The sequence below is a fragment of the Haliotis cracherodii genome, unplaced genomic scaffold, assembly GCF_022045235.1.
Source record: "Haliotis cracherodii isolate W230 unplaced genomic scaffold, xgHalCrac1.p SCAF_10, whole genome shotgun sequence".
Classification (NCBI taxonomy): domain Eukaryota; kingdom Metazoa; phylum Mollusca; class Gastropoda; order Lepetellida; family Haliotidae; genus Haliotis; species Haliotis cracherodii.
In genome coordinates, this window is record NW_027266265.1 from 32,109,560 (window position 1) to 32,136,607 (window position 27,048).

At 38.6% G+C, this 27,048-nt stretch overlaps 1 protein-coding gene across 1 annotated transcript in view; it reads left to right on the forward strand.

Moving 5' to 3' along the window:
• The first annotated feature begins 7,784 nt into the window (after positions 1–7,784).
• The window catches only part of LOC139454312 (cyclic nucleotide-gated channel beta-1-like), a 160,435-nt gene continuing 141,171 nt past the window's right edge, over positions 7,785–27,048 (forward strand). The window contains exon 1 of the mRNA XM_071235940.1: positions 7,785–11,304. Within this exon, the coding sequence (XP_071092041.1) occupies positions 11,052–11,304 (253 nt within the window). The 5' untranslated portion in view covers positions 7,785–11,051. The remainder of the gene's footprint in view (positions 11,305–27,048) is intronic.

Here is a 27,048-nt window from a genome sequence, read left to right on the forward strand (position 1 = left end):
TAATCAATACACATGTCCCTAACCAATACATGTATGATATCCCTAACCAATACATGTATGATATCCCTAATCAATACATGTATGTTTCAAACCAAAACATGTAAGATATCCCTAATCAATACATGTATGATATCCCTAATCAATACATACATGTCTCTAACCAATTCATGTATGATATCCCTAATCAATGAATGTATGATATCCCTAATCAATACACATGTCTCCAACCAATACATGTATGATATCCCTAATCAATACATGTATGATATCCCTAATCAATACACATGTCTCTAACCAATACATGTATGATATCCTTAATCAATACATGTATGATACCCCTAATCAATACACATGTCTCTAACCAATACATGTATGATATCTCTAATCAATGCATGTATGATACCCCTAATCAATACACATGTCTCTAACCAATACATGTATGATATCTCTAATAAATGCATGTATGATACCTCTAATCAATACACATGTCTCTAACCAATACATGTATGATACCCCTTATCAATACACATGTCTCTAACCAATACATGTATGATGTCCCTAATCAATGCATGTATGATGTCCCTAATCAATACATGTATGATATCCCTAATCAATACACATCTCTCTAACCAATACATGTATGATATCCCTAATCAGTACATGTATGATATCCTTAACCAATACATGTATGATATCTGTAACCAATACATGTATGATATCCCTAATCAATACATGCATGTCTCTAAACAATACATGTATGATATCTCTAATCAATACATGTATGATATCCCTAATCAATGCATGTATGATATCCCTAATCAAAACATATGATATCTCTAACCAATACATGTATGATATCCCTAATCAATACATGTATGATATCTCTAACCAATACATGTATGATATCCCTAACCAATACATGTATGATATCCCTAATCAATTCATGTATGCTATCCCTAATCAATACATACATGTCTCTAACCAATACATGTATGATTTCCCTAATCAATACATGTATGATATCCCAAATCAGTGCATGTATGATATCCCTAATCAATACATGTATGTTATCCCTAATCAATACATGTATGATATCCCTAATCAGTGCATGTATGATATCTCTAACCAATACATGTATGATATCCCTGATCAATACATGTATGATATCCCTAACCAATACATGTATGATATCCCTAACCAATACATGTATGATATTCCTGATCAATACATGTATGATATCCCTAACCAATACATGTATGATATCCCTAACCAATACATGTATGATATCCCTAATCAATACATGTATGATGTCCCTAATCAATACACATGTCTCTAACCAAATACATGTATGATAGCCCTAATCAATACATGTATGATAGCCCTAATCAATTCATGTATGTTATCCCTAATCAATGCATACATGTCTGTAACCAATACATGTATGATATCCCTAATCAATACATGTATGTTATCCCTAATCAATACATACATGTTTCTAACCAATACATGTATGTAATCCCTAATCAATGCATGTATGATTTCCCTAATCAAAACATGTATGATATCTCTAACCAATACATGTATGATAGCCCCTAATCAATACATGTATGTTATCCCTAATCAATACATACATGTCTGTAACCAATACATATATGATATCCCTAATCAATACACAAGTATGTCTCTAACCAATACATGTATGATTTCCCTAATCAATGCATGTATGAGTTCCCTAATCAAAACATGTATGATATCCCTAATCAGTGCATGTATGATATCTCTAACCAATACATGTATGATATCCCTAATCAGTGCATGTATGATATCTCTAACCAATACATGTATGATATCCCTAATCAGTGCATGTATGATATCTCTAACCAATACATGTATGATATCCCTAATCAATACATGTATGCTATCCCTAATCAATACATACATGTCTCTAACCAATACATGTATGATATCCCTAATCAATACATGTATGATATCCCTAATCAATACATGTATGATTTCCCTGATCAAAACATGTATGATATCCCTAATCAATACATGTATGATATCCCTAATCAATACATGTATGATGTCCCTAATCAATACATACATGTCTTTAACCAATACCATCCACAGATCAATGTTGCTAGTTAAGGAATCATACTTTATAGAAGGACATCATCGACAGAAATCATAGCATACATGATATCCCTCATCAATATGTACATACATGACTCTGATTAGTACACACATGATATCCTTAGTCAATATATATATATTCAAGAAAATTCTATGGGTATCACAATGTAGACACAGACAGAGGACTTTAGAATAACTGCTATTGGACGTGGAGTTGATGGCTAGCTAATTTGTGATCTGATACGTGTATTTAGATAGTTGTTCAATGACGGTTCAAATCAATGTCAGAAGCTGGAGGGTGTAATGACTGACTCTTCATCATCGGCCTTATGTAATTGGACCCCAGCAATTACATGATGTGGTAATCAATGCACATGGCCCCACTTATTAATTGTTTGAATTACTGTTTGGTTATGTGAGGAAGATCTTGATGGAGTGGCAAGGATACACATGTAGATCCCGTATCCTGACACTGTTTCAGCTCATGTCACTCAAAGACATTCCTATGCTGTGTCTATCTGCAATAGGGTTGTGGCTTATAACTTTGATGAGATGCTGAACTTGGTATGAAGGTCTCAGTGTGACCCAATACATGAACAGTATATTGCCACAGTCTAATTACGTTCCAGGGGAGAAGGGTGGCTGGTGACTGGCATAGTAGGCAGTTCTTTAACCCATCTGACTGGAAGTCAAGTGAGCATGTCTCACGCGCATTATCTGTCCGTACATTCGTCTGTTGCTAACCTTTATATTTTCATCATCTGCTCTGAAACTACATGGCTTTGAGTGAGTGAGTATGGTTTTACGCCACTTTTAGCAATATTCCAGCAATATCAAGGCAGGGACACCAGAAATGGGCTTCTCACATTGTACTCATGTCAGGAGTCGAACCTGGGTCTTTGGTGTGACGAGCGAAGGCTTTAACCACTAGGCTACCCGACCGCCCCACACGGCTATGAAGCTGAAGACTTTGCATGAATGATCCCAGCTGTGGTGTCTCTTAACAGTGCTCACACTTTTTCCTGTCCAATTTTAACATGGCCACCACAGGAGCCATGTTGTTAATGTCAGTTTGCACATGTATTTCTGTATATATGAGTATGAAATCTGTGATTCAGCAAGTATGGGTTATCAAGACATCACATTCAAATAGCATCACTAATCTCTCTGCCACTGAAGCTGTTTAGCTGTCCTTTTTAAGCTCAAAACTCTGCTTATCACTGTTTACAACTACATACAGATAACAGGGTTTGTCTTGCGCTTAACTAAGTCACAGTGTGTTTGACAGCAAACAAGTCACTCTGTGATGAATGTACACTAGGATAACCCAGTGACTGCATGTTGGGTGTACACTAGGATAACCCAGTCCCTCTGCATTGGGGGTACACTGGGATAACCCAGTCACTCTGCATTGGGTGTACACTGGGATAACCCAGTCACTCTGCATTGGGTGTACACTGGGATAACCCAGTCACTCTGCATTGGGTGTACACTGGGATAACCCAGTCACTCTGCATTGGGTGTACACTGGGATAACCCAGTCACTCTGCATTGGGTGTACACTGGGATAACCCAGTCACTAGATGTTGGGTGTACACTGGGATAACTCAGTCACTCTATGTTGGGTGTACACTAGGATAACCCAGTCACTCTGTGATGAATGTACACTAGGATAACCCAGTGACTGCATGTTGGGTGTACACTAGGATAACCCAGTCACTCTGCATTGGGTGTACACTGGGATAACCCAGTCACTAGATGTTGGGTGTACACTAGGATAACCCAGTCACTCTGCATTGGGTGTACACTGGGATAACTCAGTCACTCTTTGTTGGGTGTACACTGGGATAACTCAGTCACGCAATGTTGGGTGTACACTAGGATAACCCAGTCACTCTGTGATGAATGTACACTAGGATAACCCAGTCACTCTATGTCGGGTGTACACTAGGATAACCCAGTCACGCAATGTTTGGTGTACACTAGGATAACCCAGTCACGCAATGTTTGGTGTACACTAGGATAACCCAAGCACGCTGCATTGGATGTACACTAGGATAACCCAGTCACTCCATGTTGGGTGTACACTGGGATAACCCAGTCACTAGATGTTGGGTGTACACTAGGATAACCCAGTCACTCCATGTTGGGTGTACACTAGGATAACCCAGTCTCTCTATGTTGGGTGTACTCAAGGATAACCCAGTCACGCAATGTTTGGTGTACACTAGGATAACCCAGTCACTCCATGTTGGGTGTACACTGGGATAACCCAGTCACTCCATGTTGGGTGTACACTAGGATAACCCAGTCACTCCATGTTGGGTGTACACTAGGATAACCCAGTCACTCCATGTTGGGTGTACACTAGGATAACCCAGTCACGCAATGTTTGGTGTACACTAGGATAACCCAGTCACTCTATGTTGGGTGTACACTAGGATAACCCAGTCACGCAATGTTTGGTGTACACTAGGATAACCCAGTCACGCAATGTTTGGTGTACACTAGGATAACCCAGGCACGTTGCATTGGATGTACACTAGGATAACCCAGTCACTCCATGTTGGGTGTACACTGGGATAACCCAGTCACTCTATGTTTGGTGTACACTAGGATAACCCAGTCACTCCATGTTGGGTGTACACTAGGATAACCCAGTCACTCCATGTTGGGTGTACACTAGGATAACCCAGTCACGCAATGTTTGGTGTACACTAGGATAACCCAGTCACTCTATGTTGGGTGTACACTAGGATAACCCAGGCACGTTGCATTGGATGTACACTAGGATAACCCAGTCACTCCATGTTGGGTGTACACTGGGATAACCCAGTCACTCCATGTTGGGTGTACACTAGGATAACCCAGTCACTCTATGTTGGGTGTACACTAGGATAACCCAGTCACTCTATGTTGGGTGTACATGAGGATAACCCAGGCACGTTGCATTGGGTGTACACTGGGATAACCCAGTCACTCTTCATTGGGTGTACACTAGGATAACCCAGTCACTCTATGTTGGGTGTACATGAGGATAACCCAGGCACGTTGCATTGGGTGTACACTGGGATAACCCAGTCACTCTTCATTGAATGTACACTAGGATAACCCAGTGACTGCATGTTGGGTGTACACTTGGATAACCCAGTCTCTCTATGTCGGGTGTACACTAGGATAACCCAGTCTCTCTATGTTGGGTGTACACTAGGATAACCCAGTCTCTCTATGTTGGGTGTACACTAGGGTAACCCAGTCTCTCTATGTTGGGTGTACTCAAGGATAACCCAGTGACTGCATGTTGGGTGTACACTAGGATAACCCAGTCACTCTATGTTGGGTGTACACTAGGATAACCCAGTCACTCAATGTTGGGTGTACACTAGGATAACCCAGACACTCAATGTTGTGTGTACACTAGGATTACCCAGTCACTCAATGTTTGGTGTACACAAGGATAACCCAGTCACTCTGCATTGGGTGTACACTAGGATAACCCAGTCACTCCATGTTGGGTGTACACTAGGATAATCCAGTCACTCTGCATTGGGTGTACACTAGGGTAACCCAGTCACTCCATGTTGGATGTACACTTGGATAATCCAGTCACTCTGCATTGGGTGTACACTAGGATAACCCAGGCATGTTGCATTGTAAAGGTTAAGTTCTTGCATATAACAACATAATATTTGGTCTTCACCTGAACATATGTCTTATAACAAATTCATAGACAAAACCCATATCTGGTAACAGGAGACAGAGAGACATGCCCCCAAAGAGGGGTGGTGTAACAACTCAATCAACAATGTCAATATCGGGTGTGACCCCATTTAGGTTGATACAGGCGAAGCAGCAATGGAGCATTGAAGACACGAGATGATTGAAACAACCTGGGGATGTTCCTAATGTCAACCAAAGATTGAACCAACTGAGCTATCGTTACCGGTTGGTTCTGGCCCTGTCATAAGAATCTTACCATCTCATCTATCTACAGCCATGACAGTATAGCAGTGTAATGCTGCCTTAAAAAATGTGTTCAACACGTGCAATGTGTTCAATGTATATGCTGCTGCAACATGATGTTGCATCCCTGCATTTGCACAAAGAACAGAACATAATATCAAACAATGTTGTCTTGGTAGCGTAAGCCATTCAAATTGCCGTTTACAATTGTGTTGTATTGTCCCATGAGTTGTGAGTGAGTGAGTGAGTTGGGTTTAACGCCGCTTTTAACAGTATTCCAGTTATATCACGGCGTGTCAGCTTAATGTGGGAGGAAAGCCAGAAGTGATGTAGGTCTTAGATGTTTACCACTTCGGTGAAACCCACGAGCACGGGTATGGTGACAAACCTAGAAACATAATCAGGGCGAACGGGGATTCGAACCCACAATCATAGGTTTCTTGCGTGCCAAAGGGACGCAACTCTGCACAGCGAATCGCGCCGCCTTAGACGACTGGGCCACCCGTGCCCCCCCCCCCCCATGAGTTGTGATGCCACCCCATTTCATTACACTTCTACACTTTCTACTGTGAGCTGAAACATTCTCCTGGACACCTGTACACCCTTGTATGACCAACACAGCTGATAATGTCAAAGCTGGGAGATGATACTGTGTTTCCATGAACATTGTAATGTCTGGCAACTTCATTTTGCACCATTCCTGTTTGCGGTATACCCACAGAGCATAGAAGTTTGATTTTCAGCAAGTTGATTTTCAGCAAGCCATTGATTTGCATAAGCGTTATTTACGGTTAAGCAAAGGTGTTTTTATGAGCAACTGATAGCAAGACAATCGTTGTGTGCTGTTGACACAAAAAATATCATGCTCCCAACAAACACAAAACGTCTAGTTGAGACATCTTCATGAACATGCACATGAATCACGACCTTAAAGTTGAGGAAACATCTTCATGAACATGCATTGAAAGATGCATTTCTTAATTTCAGAATAAATTCATTTTTAATGAACTTTAAGTGAAGCACAGTTATGGTATTTTTTTCTATTAGTATATTAAGCTATTCAAGTCATACTCTTTGTCATGCCATGCAAGAATCCTATTTATAAGAATAGGCTGCAAGAAGAAAGGTCAACACACTACTTTGTATGTGCTACATTACATCGCACTTGAGAACATGAATCATTAACTGATCAGTGATTGAGTAAACTAGCTCAGAATTCCAAGGAAATGAGATAGGGACAGTTAAATGATTACTTGATGATAAGATAATGATTAAATAAAATAAAATAAATGTCATCACGCAGCCATTTGAGACTAATGCTTTTTCATGGCCTATCATCAAGTTTATTCCAAAATCAAAATTTCCAGTTTCAATTCAAGAAAGTTTACAGCTTAATTGAAAGAGAAAAATGTATATATTTTTATAAAATGTTGCCATTGGTGACAGACTGCCCCACCTCTCCAGCATCTGGAGTCCTGGCGGCAACTGTGGAGAGCCTCACTGGGTAAACAGCCACATGTCTTGTCCATCCTGTGTCAGTCCAGCTGCCATTGATCGGAGGGGAACACTGACTGGTCCTCCAGTAATGAATATTCAGTTTGATTGGTCAACTCTACCAGAGGTCAAATCGTCTTTAGTTGTTACACTACAGTGATCTGCCTAATGTGGACTGCTGTTGGGACATAGATGGTTTAATGACTCCCTACTGGGTGCATCGAATATTACAGACTGACTCGGAAGCGGAGCACTGTGCAGTTATAATGTGTTCGTGTCCATCTTGAATGAGGATGGACATTGTGCCGCATGTAGAAGCTGAACATAACGTACAGGGCTGATGAGCCTGCTTGAAAAGGATACACGAGTATATACTGTTTAAACATTTGCCATCCACAGATCAATGTCTGCTTGTTAAGGAATCGTTCTTTATGGAAGGACAGCACTGACAGAATTCCAAAACAATGGCTTAGTATCCTGCTCTGAAACAAAGCAAGATTTTAGTGTGTGTGTGAGTTTAAACATTTACTTGCACTAGGTAAGTGACTGGCATTGCTTAAACTTGCTCAATAGTTGAAGGGAGAATCGATTAAAACGCCTCTGCTGAATATTATATCGCATCTTACTGCCAAACCTTCTCAGCAGGAAGGAGAAAGGTAGGATATTTATGTGATGGAATTCTGAAGATGTTTACAGTTGTTCACAGTGAATCAAGAAACATAAGAATTGTCAGATAAGATACAAGGTTTCTCGAATCAGCAATTATGTGTTCCTGTGAGACATTGGCGCCATCCAAGACATGCTAATGTTGTAAAGGGGAATATTGGCTATGAATGCTGAGGTCCTATCAGGGTTTGATGGGGACTGATAACGAGCTGCCAGGAAAGCATTGTAGGTTGCTGGGACTGATCGCTGTAGAGGCATCCACTTTCTGATGTAAACAAAGTCTGAGGCACTGTGACATTTGAAGACCGATCAGAATCCTGGATCTACTTGCATAGTTGGTTGTTGAAACTCTGGATTAGAAGTCATCGTTGGATTGATCAGTCAACAATCTTGAAGGATTTCATTCAGTTTTATTTGACCTGAGCTGCATTATTTGGGATTTGTCTTGGGATTAATCTTCAAGACCTCTGTGCCACGGATAGATTTGTTCTTGCGGGAAATCCCTGCTCAAGGGTAAAGTTGGGATCCTTGGAAGTCAGATCTTTATCAATTTGCTACCAAGCATAATCAGACATTGCCTTTTGTCTTTTATTGATCGAACACAAGACTGTCAATATCGGAAATCAGCAACAGCCATTTTGTTATCTGTCATTAGTATTCAGAGTCTTTTTGTCCTTTAGGAAAGTTGGAGTTTAATAGCTTACAAGCTGAGCAAGTAATGCAAACATTTAGCTGTAAAAGGAAATATTGATAAAACCATAATTGTTTCAGCTGTTTGCCCAGACCATTAACTTTTTTCATCGTGTGCAATGTTCCATACTAAATTTCTGGAATGTTAGGGTATATGGCCCTAAACACCAGCTAATGGCTTTATCAATATCTAATACGAGGGAACATTGTTAGTTTTCCGCTGCTGAGCTATCATCGAAATCTGAGGTTTTACAAGTGCAAGCTCCCGTTGTAATTACCTTCAGTGATAATAGTTTTAACCATTTCACTGCTGCAGTCTCCAGAGACCGTCTTACCCTCAGCAGCTTTATTTCAAAGTTCGGACTTGTACCTCGAAATCCTGGAGGATCATTTGCAGGCTGTTTCTGTCAATGAAAATTTGTTTCTGACTGATAGTATTGGCTGGGAGGTATTTTAAGATTTGGGTGTGTGGTGTTGTACCCTGATCATGTTGATGAATTTGAAAAAGTAAGGTGATGACTTACCTGTAGTTTGAAATCCTTTGTAATAAACAACTTCAAATGGTCAGTTATATTTTCCCTTTGGTGACAAGAAGGAGAATAAGTGCCATTTCTGCTTTGAGATCAAGGATGGTAAATCTCATACAGTCACACAGACACTGATTCCCCCTGGCTCATCACCTCAAATCAAGAAAGTGTTCTCCACAGGATGCAAATGTGTGATAGACATTAAGTGTTACCAGACTGCACTTAATCAGAAATCATATACAGATCTATCATCTCTGACTCAACTAGCTGCAGCATAGATTTTTGATGAAAGGATTTCTGTTGATAATTTGTGACAAATAATTTGTTGGAAGGTCGTTTGCTAATGTAATGTTTTGCTACATGGAGAAGGAAGAGGAGTGACAATGGCCCTCAGTTCGTGTGTATGTATGTAAATAGTGTTTCTGGTAATGGAAATTGATTCTGCATAAGTATACGCACATCAATTCCATGAGAACAATTACTGCTGAGCATTGAACAGGTGGTCCATATTGACTGAAAGATGAGCTGTTTGCAGCTATGAACAGTCACAGACGTATCTGCCACCTCCATAATGCTCCAGCTAAAAACTTAACCCACTGTGACTGTGGACGATTGTGGATTGATTGAAAACTGCCAACTGGGAGTTTTCACACCAGAATTGATTCGCAATTCCACTTTGTAATGGCGGGAATGCAGTAACCGACTTGCAGAGTTGGATCCCATGACAGGGCTGGTGGTGTGAATTGGTAACAAGTGTCGGAGCAGACGGACACTACTCCACTGCTCTGTAGAGAGTAGATGTGACATTGGGGCCGTTTCTACCACGTCCATGTTAAGTAGAGCGAGGCTTGGAGCCAGTCTCGTTCAGGATGTGATGGTGCTGGGGTTTAAGCATTGTTGAGGCATCAGATCCAGTGGCAGAAACACTTAGATTAGATTCAGTTGATCCTGAAAGCTTGTGCATCCTATGAAGACTGAATATCACCATTTTAAATTCGATATCAGGATAAAATATCCATGTTTGTGTGCAAGGTGGATATTGTGTGCTACTGTCGATATTTGATTCATGGATATGTCCCACTATACAAAATAGCAGTGGTGTTACACACTGTGAAGTCAGTTATCAGAATATATACCTGTTGGATTGGAAGCCAGTTTAACACTGGATATTGTGTGAAACATTTCACCAGGTTGTGATCTAAGAGAGATTGCACTGCTTTAACTGAATAGCTGTCCGACTCCAAAAGGTCAAATTGTAATTTTGTGAATTCGAAAACACTACTTCAACCTAGCAGCTGGATATATGCTAACTGTGTTGATTCCTTGAATCCTGTTTACAACTGATACCATCAAAGTCTCCCTTGCTTTAAAGTGGAAGTGGATCTACCCCAGTTTGTCTGCTTGAGTTGTGTGTTCTCAAGATGTGTTGAAGAGCAGGATCTGTTGCACACAGATACCCTGAAATTCAAGCCCTTCGTTGTGGGGATAGATCTACCTTGTGTGTGTCTCTCCAACTTGTGTTGTACCTGTGTTGATACCCACCGCCATTAATGTAGAGAAGGGAAGTGCAGCGCCTCAATGGTCTGGAAGGTGGCGGAGAAGTTATGGCAGCTCGCCTCTCAGGACCAGAAACCACCAGCAACTATAGGCATGTGTTCAGACATCGATGAGGCAGACGTCCTTTCACTCCATGAGGAGTGTGAGGAGTGCGAGAGTGAGCGTCCACTCCTAGGTGATGTTGACGTTGACGTTGATGACTGTGACAGCAAGCGTCCTCTCCTCCTCAAGCCCAGTAACTCTTGTCGACATCAGCGTCGCGCCAGTCACAGGGGTAAGGTCACAGTTTTAAGAAATTATTATCAAGCTGGAATTTATCTTGACCTGCGAAGAGGCCGATATTCAGCCTAATGTCTGTGGCAAATGTCAGTAAAAGTTCCCCTAAAAGAATATTACCCTGCCCAATTCATGTTGATATAGCTTCAACTAACAGAATGCTTTGTAGCTGTAGCTTCTATTTCAGATAACTGGACCAAAAAAGAAGCTTAAATACTTAGTTTTACATTACTACATTGATTGTATTCTATGTACCTATGAACATAAGAAATGAAAATATCTCAATATTTATCCAAATAATTTTTTCCCAATATGCTTGACAAGGGCCCTTAAATAGGCATCCTAAGTAATTCACTGTCAAGCCATCAAATATTTATGGCAATGTTACAGGAAAAAAGGTAATGTTATCTGTGTTAGGAATGAAAGACAAATTCATTAGCCACATGTCAATAAAGCCATTTATCTATTTTCTTTTTTACAGCCAATTATGCAAAACTATAAAGTAATGAATAAACATGCAATTTTTGTGAATGGGAAATTTTGAACATCTCTTTGTTTCTTTTTTTTGTTTTAAACTAAAATTAAACCAAACTCAACCGTAACAATATATGTTATTTTTGTTATTTTTCATCCTGTTTTTTAGCATAGTTTTTCAGTAAAAATGTAGCACAAGAAATACAACTGACCTGACCTATCGGTCTACATTTACAAAAGTTCAAGAAACCTGAGTAAATTCAACCTGAGCCACATTGAAAGTCAGACACCGAAAATAAGAAATTGAACAACTGAGGATAGTCCAAGGGGAAAAAAGCTTTATAGATTCCTCCCTTGTGTACTGAGAGAAGCGTGCAAGCCTCCCACACTTTCTGGCAGCCAGTAAGGATATAAGGAATCAATGGAATAGCCAAACTCGATGGTGCCACGGATCTTCTTGAAGGTCACATCCTCGTCTCAGACCTATGTCAGTGTTGAAACACCAGTCCACTTAAATAAGTTCACATCTTACATGGCTAGTAGAATGAAGAAGCTCGGCCACTAGCCTTGCTGGTATGATATATGGTATGGCTATAATTACATCCAGAGTGAATAATTATTTCTGGGCTTATTAATAGGGTAATCATGCAGTTATGTTTTGTCACAAGTATCTAAACATATGCCAAAGTGACCCTGTGAAGATCGGGGTTTGAATTGGTCTTCAGCAGCCAGGGATACATACATGAAAATAATAACCTGTATTTCTAATGTATCATTTAATTGTGATATTGTTACAAAAATACTAATCCGCATAATTTGATAGCGTATAGTATTAGGGTTAGGATGAGTCCAAACTTAGTACCCTGGAATCACCCCACCCCACCCCACCCCACCCAACCCCACCCCTATTACCTGACCCTACTCGGGTACCCACTGTAGGTCTCAAGAGATAGGTACAAACTGTCCGATGGGAATTATTATAGTTTGACTGCAGCCCTGGCAAAATGTATTTAGATATTAGATACACGTATATGTCTGGTCATGCATACACTCAAGTTGACTGAAGTTTTATCTTTATTCAAACCTATAGAGGTCAGAAGAAATGAATGCCTAGTCAGAAAGAATTGCAAGCATTAGTTACTTGCAGTATAACCATTGAGTTTTAGATAATTTTTGCCATTAAATAACATATCATGTGACTAACCACGGGTCCAGGTAGTCCTGTGGGTACCCGGGTCCTGCTCAGAACCCACCCGACCCGAGTACCTGAGTTACCCGTCACAGCCCTACATAGTATATGAAAAGTTCATTCTACAATAGGACTGCCTCACTAGATAGAGTGTCTGCCCAAAGAGCAGAAGGACAGTGGTTCGTGAAAGATGTTAAATGATGGTACTTATTGTTACCCTTCCAAGCGTTTAGCATTAGGGGATAAAACAAGGACGTGTCAGCACAGACTCAATATTCTGTGTCTGAGTGGGGTATCCATGTTAAATGCATGGTATCTGAGTGGGCTGGTTTTGTATTCTATTGGGATTTTCATTTTATCATGCATATTTGTACACACGCAACTCATAATTAATTGAGCTATGGATATATATTGTGTGTAGTTTATCCAAATGTGCAGCTTTTGTAGAGCTCTGGGTTATGTTTCCCACTGTGTCAGCACCGGCACCATACCCATGCTCACGGGTTTCACCAAAGAGCTCGAGGGAAACATCTAAGACCTGCAAAACTTCGGGCTTTCCTCCTGCCATGACATACCGTATTCGACGTACTAAGCGCCCCGCTCTAATAAGTGCCCACGGCAATATTTGCTAATATTATGGCTAGTGAACAATCCCAATCATCACCCCTTCCGATTGATCAATGTGCACAAGACTTATTTATTCGTGTATAATATGCACTCGTGTGTTATATCACCCTTAATTATGGGCAATTAAATTCTTGAAAAATATAACTGTTGTATGTAAACACTTCAGGCTGTTAGCACAAACCACAAAATTTACGATCTTTCAACTCAAAATAATATTCAAATAAGCGCCCCTATTTCTAATTTTGAGAGCACCCTGGGCGCTTATTATGTTGAATATGGTAACTGAAATTCTGTGAAAGTGGCAATAATCCAAACTGGGCAGCAACTCACTAATGTCCAGTTGGGCTACAATAAGCCTGCTGCCATGTACCTATTATTTGATCTTGCATCAGTCAAACTAGCAGCTCTGATAATAGCCTTGTGATAACGGTATCAGCAGTGCTCCTGAACGCAATGTCCTGTGTGACAGCAGGTGTTGGGACTTTAATCAATATTTCTGTGGGTATAAATAATTTGTTGGATTCTATTGATTGGTATTCTTGTGTTGACTAAAGTACCCATGCAGGGGAATTAGCTTCATTTATTGCATTTTAAAAAAACGATCTTGTGTGTTGCCTCGTAGTCTTTAGGCAGAGTTGTCTCCCTTAGCCATGCCAGGATCTGTTTCTTATGGGTTCATATCTCAAATTTGCTATGTCAAAAGAAGTTAAAGAACACCTGATTTTTCCGTGTAACTGTAGTGAATCTGCCATTATATTATCTTTAGTCATATGAAAAAATCAGGTGTTCTTTAACTTCTTTTGAGCAGTATATTGTCCTTGGACTAGCAGTACTGTACTAGTGTTGTGGGTTGTACTGAAGTATTAAATGTCTATGACTTGCATTCTTTCCACATGCTGAAACATTGTGATTGTGCTAAAATACAGTTCAAAGGGGCATTAAAAACCTGACTGATTCAGTTCATGTGTATCATGGTGTCACCATGAGCTACACACCAGAAACTAATATGTTAACCTGTTGAAAGCACTCCACATGTTTGATATCTGTTAATGAGCAGGATGGCTACAGCACAAGATGGTATCACACTAGTCAATTTGGAGAATACAGTAGTCATTGGTTTAAAGCTTCCAGTTTAGTGCAGTGGATAGCTTAGTTGTTAGCTTGTCATGCCAAATACCTGGGTTTGATTCCCAGCATGGATACAATCTGTGGACCAAGTTCCGGTCTCCCCCAGTGATATTGCTACAATGGTGTTAATACTGACATAAAACCATGTTCACTCCAGTCTTCAAGTTGACCCCAACAGGTGAGGGTGGGGAGAAATGGGGTAAAACGTTGCATCCGAGTTTATTGCACTTATAACACAGTTAAGTGTGTTTGTGTCTACTTGTACTAGACTGGACTAATGCTGATTTTATAGTGCTAGCCCACTGAGATACCATGATGTAGTTTAACATGAATACCCCACTCAGACACAGTATACTGATTCGGAGCTGACCAGTCCGTGTTATAACCCCTTAATGTCGACCTCCAGGCAGGGTAACAATAAGTACCATCTTTTAACATCTTGTGGTATGATGCGTCCAGGATCTGGTCTCTGGGTGGATACTCTTCCACAAGACCACAGGTCGATCTGACCCCAACAGGCAGCCATTGAGCTTCTTCAATGTTCTTGTAGGCCGAACAGAGAGTATCTGTGTTTCAGGTAATATGGACCCACCAAGTATGGGTTGGTCAGTTTATTATTTACAATGTTTAATACAGATGGCTTGTTTTGGACTGATGTTAGTTGCAATATGTCTCCAATTTGTAGGTCAGTATTGCTACAACAGTGATAATATGCAGATACATCCAATGTTTCCGAATTGTTTAATATGCATTTCTTGACAGCTGTGATTAAGAAATTTGGTGGCCAGTGAAATAATTGGTTTGGTTATCTGAAACAAGTATTTTTTATTAGTCTTGTAAGTTTCTTCAAGTTTACCCTAGAAAGAGCTCACAGAACTTCAGCTCAATGCACAGACTACTACAATCATCCTTTATACGAGGGCTGGTCAAATAGTTCTGAGGCTGACTAATTTTCAACTATGGACCATAACAAAGTGAACTTGTCAGTGTAGTACATTATTAGAGTAGTTCATTGCAAGTGTATTTGGTACTTTGAGGCTGTTTGTATAATAGTGACAGCCTGGTGAACGTGAGTGGGGCCCAAATGGACACAGAAATGGAAAAGAACGAGTACCGAGCAGTCATCAAGTTTTTGACTTTAGAGAAAAGTACTATCCAAGTAATTCATGACTTCATGTCACAAGTGTATGGGGATAAGTGCCCTAGCTATTCCACTGTTAAACGTTGGGCAGCTATGTATGAGGGTAGGAGAACACGCCTTGATGATGACCCTAGGTCTGGACGTCCCTCAACTTCCATCAATGAAGATTCAATCTAGGAGATAGAAAAACTTATACTGTCAGATGGACGTATTACCATTGCTGAACTTGAGGGGGATACAGGTCTAAGCAATAGATCCATTGAAACTATTATTCATGAACATTTACAGATGAATAAGATATCTGCTCATTGGATGCCGAAGTTTCCAAGTTCTTGTCTTAATGAAAAAAGAACTGACATTGCCAGAAAAAAATTCAAGCTAATTGAGGAGAATCTCATCAAATTCAAAAAAAGATTAGTAACAGGTGCTGAAACATTGGTCTACCACTATGATCCCGAGTAAAAACGTTAATCCATGAAATGGTACCATTCCCTTCTCCTTTTCCGTTTTCAAGATCAGTGAAAAAAGTTATAGCCACTTTATTCTGGAATGCAAACGGTGTGATCCTTGTTGATTACTTAGAAAGTCAATTCAATGATTACTGGCACCTACTATGCTGATTTGCTTCATCGCCCAAGAGATTCAATCAAAGAAAAGCAGCAAGGAATGCTGACTGCTGGAGTTATACTACTTCATGACAATGCCTCTTCTCACACTTCCCAACTTGCAATCCACAATTTCCTTTATAAGTTTCTTCAAGTTTAACAGGAGCAGATAATGTCACTATAATTCCCATGCAGGCAGAAGAAACTGAGATGTGCTCTCAGAGGGCTTGTATTATGTTCATCCCATAGCCTTTCTATGAAAGGGTATATGTCACAAGAAAGATTGAGTGATGTGATTTGTTGTCAATCTTGACATTTACTGTGTCCACCAATCACAATGAGAAGCTAATGCCACAGAGAGAAATAACAATGGTCTGCTATGAGTACAGGGATCCATTACCAAGCCTTTTGTATCACACACAAGTCAGTGGGTGTTTTTCGTACGTTTTTAACCTTTGAGTTTGTTTTGCAGTAAGCAGCAGAAATAAGTGGCTCTGATGCCATGTTGATACTGTATGTATTGTTGAAGTCCATGTAATCACATCAGGAAATTCTTTGATATGCTGATATAATGAAATAGAAGGAATCAGTGCTGCTGATAATGTCATTTTATTACCAGTATTATTTGTCATGTGTGGTGTTGGTATCTGCTGGAGTAGTTGTTTACCTGATAGTGTTCCTTATATGTTAATTCAGTGTTCACTTACTATTGTGCCCTTCAATATACCGCTAACTTGGTTGCTGAGCGCAGTAATGCATGGCTTCAAAACTTTACTTACATTTTTTTAAAAACTCAAGTTTTACACTGACACGATGATTTTTCCCCATCTCAAAAAATATTATCAGCTTCTCACCGCGAGCATGTAACACCAGAAATACCAGTCAACAAATCTGAACTGAAGTATGCAATTTAATCCCATTAAATATAAACCCCTTAAATGTATGTAGTAAAAGCTGCACCTAAAATAACACAATATTGGGATATATATTTCATGATAAAATAATAATTTCAGAAACAATTTCTTCCGACCATTGCATCAAAATTCTTTGAGGTTGTATCATTGGGTACTTTCATAATGAATTGGGAGAAAACGTGTGTACAGCTGATTGCTACTTCCTGCTTGGTTAATATAGAATTATATAGAAAATACACTGGTTAAATTTAACCTCAGCGTACAAAACAATGCCTTGAAGAGCAGGAAGTACAACTTCAATGCTAAATCTTTATGTCTAGTGATGTGTTATATCAAATTTAATATTTTTATTGACCAAGTTTGTTATACCTGAATTAACTGAAGGGATACGATGTGTTTATTTTAAAGCGCATAAAACATGATAAATCTTTTGTTTACACTATGAATCATAAACATCTACTATTCTAATCTTTTCTCAAACTCTGAAACGTGCAGTATAGATCATATTAGGTGGGCAGAGCGTGTACTACCCCCTACAACTCCACCTCGATTAAACTGCTGATCGTCTATAACACTCATCAATTATTTGGACCCCGAAGGTAGTGTTGTAGAGAGGGAACACTATATAAAGATTTCCTGGTATGTCAGCCTAATACCTTAATCCTATCTACTTCATCTGAACAGAAAATTCTTTGGTACATCCATCTTGCAAGTTAAGTTGTTGTTGAGAATGAATTTGGTCACAGGATTTAGATAGCGAAGGTATGGTTCTACTCTCAACATTGAATTTGGGTTGTCATTTAACTTGAAAAGAGTTCTTCTGGTGGATAATTTCTTAAATATTGATCTATTCCCTCTAGATGCAGACCTTTTGCTAGGTGGTGAGTTAGCCTAGTGGGTCATGTATTCCCTTGTCTCACCTAAACCCTGCAATTCCTTTCCGGATATGTATGCGAGTGTGTTGGGTTTAATGCTGCTTCGAGCAGCATTCCACTTATATCACTGACGTGTCAGCTTAATGTGGGAGGAAACCCAAAGTGATTCAAGTCGCTGACTTCACTTTGGTAAAGCCCATGAGCATGGGATTGGTGCTGAAAAACCTAGAAACATTAACAGGGAGGACCCAGATTCAAACCCACAATCATAGGTAGCTGGCATGCCCAAGGGATGCACAGGGAAATGTGGTGCCTCAGACACCTGATATGCAAAAAGCTTTTCCTTGATGTCTCCATTTTTAATGATATACAGTTCAAAGTATCGCATGTATGACATTTGTATCCATTCTCTTTCAACTAAGACTACAATCTTTTAATTTTACATTTCAGATATATTCTGGCTTTTTCACACAAGGTCGAAATTATGATATTAAAAAATAGCTATGTCATTTATTTATTTATTTATTTATTTATTTATTTATTTATTTATTTATTTATTTATTTATTTATTTATTTATTTATTTATTTATTTATTTATTCTGTCGTGGAGTTAAAACTGCATGTAGCCTCTGATAGTGATGTAGAAATGGAATTTATATATAATATAAGTTGTAGCAGGATCATGAGGGATCCATGGGGTTTTATGCGTCTGGTGTTAGGTGTTATACCGCGAGCCAGATGCATAAAACCCCATGTACCCCTGGTGATCCTGCCACAACAAATTTATCTTACCGACATGTTTCAATTTGACATTGTAAAATAATTCAAACAAATTCAAAGTTGATAGAATACAACTTTTCGATTGAGCTGAGGTTAGCTTGCACTATGTCACGTGACTTCCATTGACTTCCATTGAGAAGGGTATAAAGGGTTTATTCTGCCTCTTAGAAATCTACATGCAGCCTGACTTGATCATGGCGGGGTATAAGAGATTTATATCTCCTGTGAGAAATTTATTCCCTTCCAAGGCATGATACACAGTATTTTATCAAGATCACGTGGAACAATCAGAGCTCATCATTCTGACATGGAGGTATGATAACATGTTTATTGTATAAGCGGGAGACATAATAAAAATAAAGGGTGACAGGCCCGTGAAATGAACAATACAAAATGTGTGGCCTAAAGTTCATTTCAAGGCATTTATAGTGATAATCTGACTGATGCTTCACACGGTTTTGCCAAACTTGATGGAAACAGTATTGAATGAAATTTTCTAGATATACAATAAACACTTTTTATAACTAGATAGTGTAACAACAGGATTAAATTGCATATTTCAGTATGGATTTGTTGACATGGTATTTCCGAGGTTACATGCTCACGTCGACTGGGAATAAAGTCAGTTTATTTATTTTCATTTTTACTCCAATTTTATTGGGTGGAAATAGTTAATAATTTTTAAGGGGCCATGGGCTTCCCCGAGCTGTATCGGAGATAATCTTATAATAATTTGTTAATTTGTTGTGGTGCTCATGCTGTCACTCACTTGTTTGCCTGATCTATGTACATTCTTTGTTTTCTCAAGTGAAAAATATCACCTTTTGGTCCTACTGGCATATGTGAGTTGCCATATACCAAATGTGGCTCTCTTGAGAAAGTGTGACACATCTTGACATGTTGTTATTCCACCATCACATGTACAGCTGCTGTGTTGAACATTCTCCTGCTCATCGGGCTATCTTGATCTCTCTGAACGGCTACTGATAAAACACGGGGAATTTAACAGGCACCATTTTCGGAAACATGTCTGAAATACAGTTAAAAGCACTTTGATAAAAGCAATCACTTGTGTGAAAAGAGCCTCTGTTTGGATTACATGCATGTCCGTTGTGCCTTGGCTGATTAGCACCCAAAAAACATGAACAGGCTTAAGTTACCTCCCTTGATGGCAGTGACAGATTTAAAATGCCAATTACAAAAAGATGGAGCATGCAGAGGTTTAACTCTTTATCTACCACCAGATGAGGCTGGGAGTCTGACGATACAAAACATGTGACATGTGTGGAATCTGTATTAGATTGCAAGCCTTTTATTGTTCAGCTGAATCAAAGCATGGATTTCCATCGTAAAAACAATTTATTGACGTGGAGTAGTCCAATAACATCAACTACGACTTATTATGAGGCAAAGTGTGGCATTTATGAATTGTAATCATAGTTGGACCACTGTGGCCGGTTCCAGGCATAAGTGACAGTAATCTGATCATGGCTGCTGTAAGGTATAATGAGTTGGTGCTTTCTGCCAGTTCACGCAATTTCGCTGAAATTCATATAAACAATATTGTATGACACTAAATCAACTTGATTAATTAGATAAAGATAAAATGAACACTTTTTATGATCAGTTGATGTAATAACAAGACTGATTAGCATACTTCAGTATGGATGTATGGTCATGTTTTTCTGTGCTAGTGGTAATGTCCTGCGTTGCTTTGCTATGTGTATCATGTGCACCCCTCTCTACCAACTGATGCATTGTGGGGTAAAAACACTCCACCTCACATTTTCTCTTTCCTTTCAGTGAGTGAGTGAGTTGGGTTTAACGCCGCTTTTAATGGTATTCCAGTTATATCATGGCGTGTCAGCTTAATGTGGGAGGAAAGCCCGAAGTGATGCAGGTCTCAGATGTTTACCGCTTCAGTGAAACCCACGAGCAGGGGTATGGTGCTGACAAACCTAGAAACATAATCGGGGTGAACCGGGATTCGAACACACAATCATAGGTTTCTGACGTGCCCAAGGGCCGCAACTCTGCACAGCGAATCGCGGCGCCTTAGACAACTGGGCCACCCGTGCCCCCTTTTCCTTTCAGTCTGCTGTACAGTTCTAACAGGGAATGAAAGTAACCAGATCATTTCTGATTATTTGTGTAAAAAACACACAATTGCCAGGCAGAATTTTCATTTGAAATTTTGACATTTTAATTTGAAAATTTTAATACCTTTTAGGAATCTATGAATGTATCTTCCGCCCAATTTACTAACAGTATACTTCAAACCTTTAAAGCAAAATATTTTTGAATTATGTTAAAAAATATGTATTTGTGTACAATAAATGAGAATATGAGTAGCTACTATTGCCACAGAGTATATTTTTTATGTAATGGAATCTGTTTTACAAAAGTAAAATAAGAGATTTAAATGATCTTTCATTTGTACAATATGGCGCCAACAACATGACACGGAAAAATAATGTAATATCTTGTAACAATATCCTCCGTTTGTAACCGAATTATGGCATGTTAGATGTATAGTATAAGAACAATGAACTCTTCACTAAGCTTCATCACCCAGGTAACAGGAGAGATTTATACACTTTATCTTGGATTTATTTTGGTTCCAGAGCACAGGATAAAAGAATAGATGCAATAAAATCACAATGATTATTCAAATGAAACCAAATACTCAATTATTCTACATCAACAAACGTTATCAGCAAATCACATAGGCTTTTTGCTTGAGTGCGGTGACAGGTTACAGTTGGCAGTAATCATGTTCACAGGCACTGAAACCTTGTGAAGCAGCGCTGAGACAGCAGGTGGCGTAGCGATCTTTGTTTAATCTAGTGATAATTTGAAAAGCTTTTATGGTTCCAGCAGAGATTGGATCTGTGTGGTAGAAAAGGAAGTTGTTTGATGTTCAGAGAAGGTATTAGGAAAGCCGTAGGGAGAGCTGAGATGCTGAGAGAGAGGAGGTTTTAGCATACAGAGACATTTTTTAATATTTTGATCATTTTACTATGAAGGTTTATGGAAGGTGTTTATAGGGTAATTATTCCGTAACCTTTTGAAATTACATATTTCTGATAATGGGGCTTAGTTGCTGTTTCAAGTTTTTTTCAAGGATTGAAGAAAGTGTCCATTTGAACAAATCAGTGTACAAGGCTTAAAGAAAGTGTCTAAATGTACTAAGCAGTGTTCAAGCTTTTCAGAAAGGGTCTATAGTTACTAGGGAGTATTCAAGGTTTAAAGAAAGTGTCTAAAGGTACTAAGCTGTGTTCAAGCTTTTCAGAAAGGGTCTATAGTTACTAGGGAGTATTCAAGGTTTAAAGAAAGTGTCTAAAGGTACTAAGCTGTGTTCAAGCTTTTCAGAAAGGGTCTATAGTTACTAGGGAGTATTCAAGGTTTAAAGAAACTGTGTAAATGCACTAAGGAGTGTTCAAGGTTTAAAGAAACATGCATCCATTATGTTTTTCCACACCTATGATAACTTTAAACATCCTTGAAAGATGACACTTATGGCAATAATTAGATTCAATTGTGAAATATTTATGACAATATTGAGTTGCTATCAGTTTTAACATCTGTTGACCAATCTGGCATTTATTGCAAATATGTCATATTTCGCTGTAGCCAATTAGTTTAAATTACTGGTAAGTTGCTATTAATGTGAAGTTATTCTCATCATCAGCATCTCCTCTGAAACTTTTGAACCAGCAATACTGAAACTCACACGGCATGCTTGTCTTTACCATTATACAACACCAAAATATGTTCAAATGATTTTGATCCAAACAAATGGGGAAATAAAAAAATACAAACACAATTTGAAGCAGAAGGTGAACATTTGCTCTGAATCTTCTCAGTATCTTTGTAATAGTTTTCATAAGTAGCTTCAAGTTTGTTCAGTTGCAAAGCAGTCATCGATCCCAATTGCGTGGATCGATGCTCATGATATTAATCACTGGATTGCCTGGTCCAGACTCAATTATTTACCGTCATATAGCTGGAATATTGCTGAGTGCGGCGTTAAACAGCAAACCAACAACCAACAATTGCAAAGTATCATAAATGGAATTCAGCATCAGCCATATACACATTACAAAAATCACTCTCTTTTTCTCAGAGTCTGTTAACCTGAATGTCTCAGAATGGATCATAGATGTCTGTCACCACCATAAGTAGCTTGAATGCTGTATTAAAGCATGAATGTTATGCATTTGCGGTTTAGTGTTTTTTGTTTGTTTTTGTTTTTCAGTCAAAAATATTTATCATAAATTAGATGTCACAATGCTCGAGTCCCTGAAAGTATTCAATATATATTTACCAAAAAGTAAGAACAAAATATTTTAAAAAATCAACAGCAAAATATCAGAAAAGATATTTTAAGATTTATTTATTTTTTAAATTAAATACAAAATAATTTGTCCGAAAAAAAATTAAGAATGTTAAAAGTTAACAATAAATATGTACCGTATTTTCTTGAGTATAGTGCGCACCCATGTATAATGCGCACCCCCCTCTAGCGGGTTCAATATTTTGGAAAAAAAGAAATTTGAATATTATGCGCAGAAAAAATTTACACCGTACCCTTTCAGCGAAGTCCGGCAAACGAACGGGTGCTGAGAAACTTCGTCAGTACAAATTCGAAATTTGAGATAAAAAATCACCAGACATGTTTATTTACCGTTTAAATAGTATTGATTGTTCTGCTAGGCATTGTTTTATATCTAGGGATTAAGATTACCTTGTGTATTTTCTCGTAAACTAAGCCGGAAACAGCAATCAGCTGTACACACGTTTTCTTGGAATCGACCGGTGATTCGGTCAAGACACACCCAATGATATAACTTTATTTAATTTTTAATGCAAGGATCGGCAACAATTGTATCTGAAACTATTTTATTTATCAGGAATAATATATTCCATTATTTTCTTAATTAAATGCAGCCTTTACTAAACATATTTAAAATAATAATAACCCTAAGCGAAGCAGCTGGTCGCTATTCCCGGGTATTATTTTTTACATGGAACATGTCTGACCAGTCACCGTCAAGGCTCACGCGCACGGGATCACGTGAGCGCGAGAATTTCATGTTGACATAGAATCATCAAACAAAAACAAATATGACTTTTAACGAGTCAAAGTATGTCATTTATGATATATGTATCCATTCTCTGTCAACTAAAGTTCGTTTCAAGGCGTCAATAGCGGTATTCTGACCGTGGTTGCTGTTAATAACGGTGAGTTGTGCGATCTTCCGATCGCTTCACACACGATTTCGCCGAAATTAATAAAAACAATATTATAAGGAATTTTGAATAAAATTAATAAAGTAACTTACAAACATAAGTCCAGAAATACAAAGAACACTTTTTATAGACAGACAGTGTAATTAAATAATTATTTTGCGTACTTCAGTATGGATTTGTTGACATGGTATTTCCGCTGTTTCGTGCTCACGGTAATGTCTTTCCATGGGGGAAAAAAACCATCCAAACTCATAATTCGTGTATAATGCGCACCCCCTTCTACACAGCTGTGTTTTTTCGAAAAAAAGTGCGCACTATACTCAAGAAAATACGGTACACTCATCGTATGCCATAAGTATGTATTTATCATTTGGCTACTAGTGGAGAACGTATTTCTAAGCATGGCATTATGGTACTTATGATCTCCTAATATATTCTGGCCACAGAGTGGGAAAAATGTGCGGACTACGTAACTTCTGTTAACATATCAGTCACCATGAATATGCAGATGATCTAGTTCACTTGATAGAGAAAGTTTACTTGGGAAACTGTTGGTTATATCGTTGTCCATTGATAGATGGGGGTAAGGCAACATTAAAGAGATGCCAGAAGTAACTATCAATGAGTTATTATATCCTTACTTCCAACAGACAGAACATTCCGAGGAAATTGAAATTGTTTATGAAGCGAGCACTTGCTTGTTACTGATTTGCATTAATAGACAGCCGCTGAGAGGCGTGTCCCACATCAACTACTGGAAATCACAAATGTCATGATATGATGAATGCCACAGTACCACAGGGTATATATATATTCTAATACTCTAACTGAGTATTCACATGATGAAAGGGCAAGAAGTAGCCCTGAGCTGCTAGAAGGAATACAGAAGTTGTTATCCATACAAAAAGTGTCAGGTATTTTATTTAAAATCTGTGTTTTGAGTTGCATCCTTTGGTTTATGTTATGTTCCTGACGAGTTGACAATTTTCCTCCCATGTTGGTAACTATAAAGAATCCCGCCCACTTTGTGTTGCATTGTCAGTTGGTAGGGGAACATTTTGACATCAGGAAACGTACTTGTGACTGCCACATCCCTGGCTGCTCGAAAATTGACTTGTCCAGGTGATGATGATGATTTTTGGTTGGTTGGTTTGTTGTTTAACGCCGCACTCGGCAATATTCCAGCTATGTGACGGCAGTCTGTAAATAATCGAGTCTCGACCAGACAATCCAGTGAATGATATCATGAGCATCGATCCATGCAATTGGGATCGATGACAAGCATCAACAAAGTCAGCGAGACTGACCACCCGATCCCGTTAGTCACCTCTTACGACAAGCATAGTTGCCTTTTACGGCAAGCATGAGTTGCTGCTGCTGCTGCTGCTGCTGCTGCTGCTGATGATGATGATGATGATGATTATTTTTTCGCATGTAACAGTTTCTTTGTATGAGTTGACGCTTCAACCGATGACATACAAGAACTATATTTAGTTGAAATCTGTGTAATGGGTCAGCCGTATATGGACTGCATGCATATAAAACTGGATGTACAATACAATATAGGTATGGATTGATATATAGCAAGCTAATGTGGGTATTAGCCTCTGGTTGTAATTGCAAGTAAGTGAATGACGATTAACTTCGGTTCTGTATATATACAATGCATGGCAGCAGGGTATCTCAACCTATTGAAAAGGAAGATGTATTGGACTATGGTTGTCAGGAACTGATTTCCATGGCAGACATAGTATTGTGTGGAGGAGGTCGTGTACATTAAAACAGATTACTTCTATTCTATATGGGTCATCATCAAGATTGGTCCTTTTTTTTGTCAGCTGAGTAATTCTCAGAAAATTAAAATGTTGGGGGGAAATAAAAAATATTTGATTACTAAAAACATTCCTTTATATAAGTAAACAAGCTTTAATCACCATTTACGTAATTTAATCATATTAACTATTGTTCAAATAATTCCAAATACAGTAAATTGTCTTGACAGTGGACTGTGACATCACTTTGAGCTTGCATTTTCTTCCTGTTAAATGAAATGTTTTGACCAATTTTATAATTCTTATGGCTCATTTTTTATCCTTTCAATATGCCTCATGAATAGCCTAGTGTTACAGGCTGTTTAAGGCATACATATACAAAATTATATCCTCTAAAAAAACACACTGTCGGTGGTGTAACAAATCATAAATAGCTGACATGAAAGTAATCCCCCTTTGAAGATTGAGAAGATACTGAATTGTCCCTTCTGGCACCTCCTGTGTATGAAGCAAAGTAGCAGACGACATGAAAAGCAGGCAGCAGATCAGCTGAAAAGAATGTGAAAGCTTGACCATATTTTATCTCTTGACATTAGTGTACTATTGTTATCTATCACATGTTTACTGATTCAACAGATTGTGTTTGTTAGATGCATAGATATTGTTCATTTGTTTTCCTAAGCACATGCATCTCTAAAGAGGGAGTAGTTGTTTAAAATGCGTCAATATTCAAAATACGTCAGTGGTGTATCGGTCAGTGGTATAATGTTACACTTCTGACAAATGTTGTTCCACCATTGACCATAACACAATGAATAGTTCAAAATATTATGTTACGGATTAAATAGTTCAATTTTAGTTTAATACACATTTGATTCATTTCAAATGTGATCATGTCCTGAAAGGAAACAGAAAAAAATTAAACATTCAGCAATTTTGTAACTTTCGTTGAATGGTTTTGTTACACCACTGACACTATAGTGA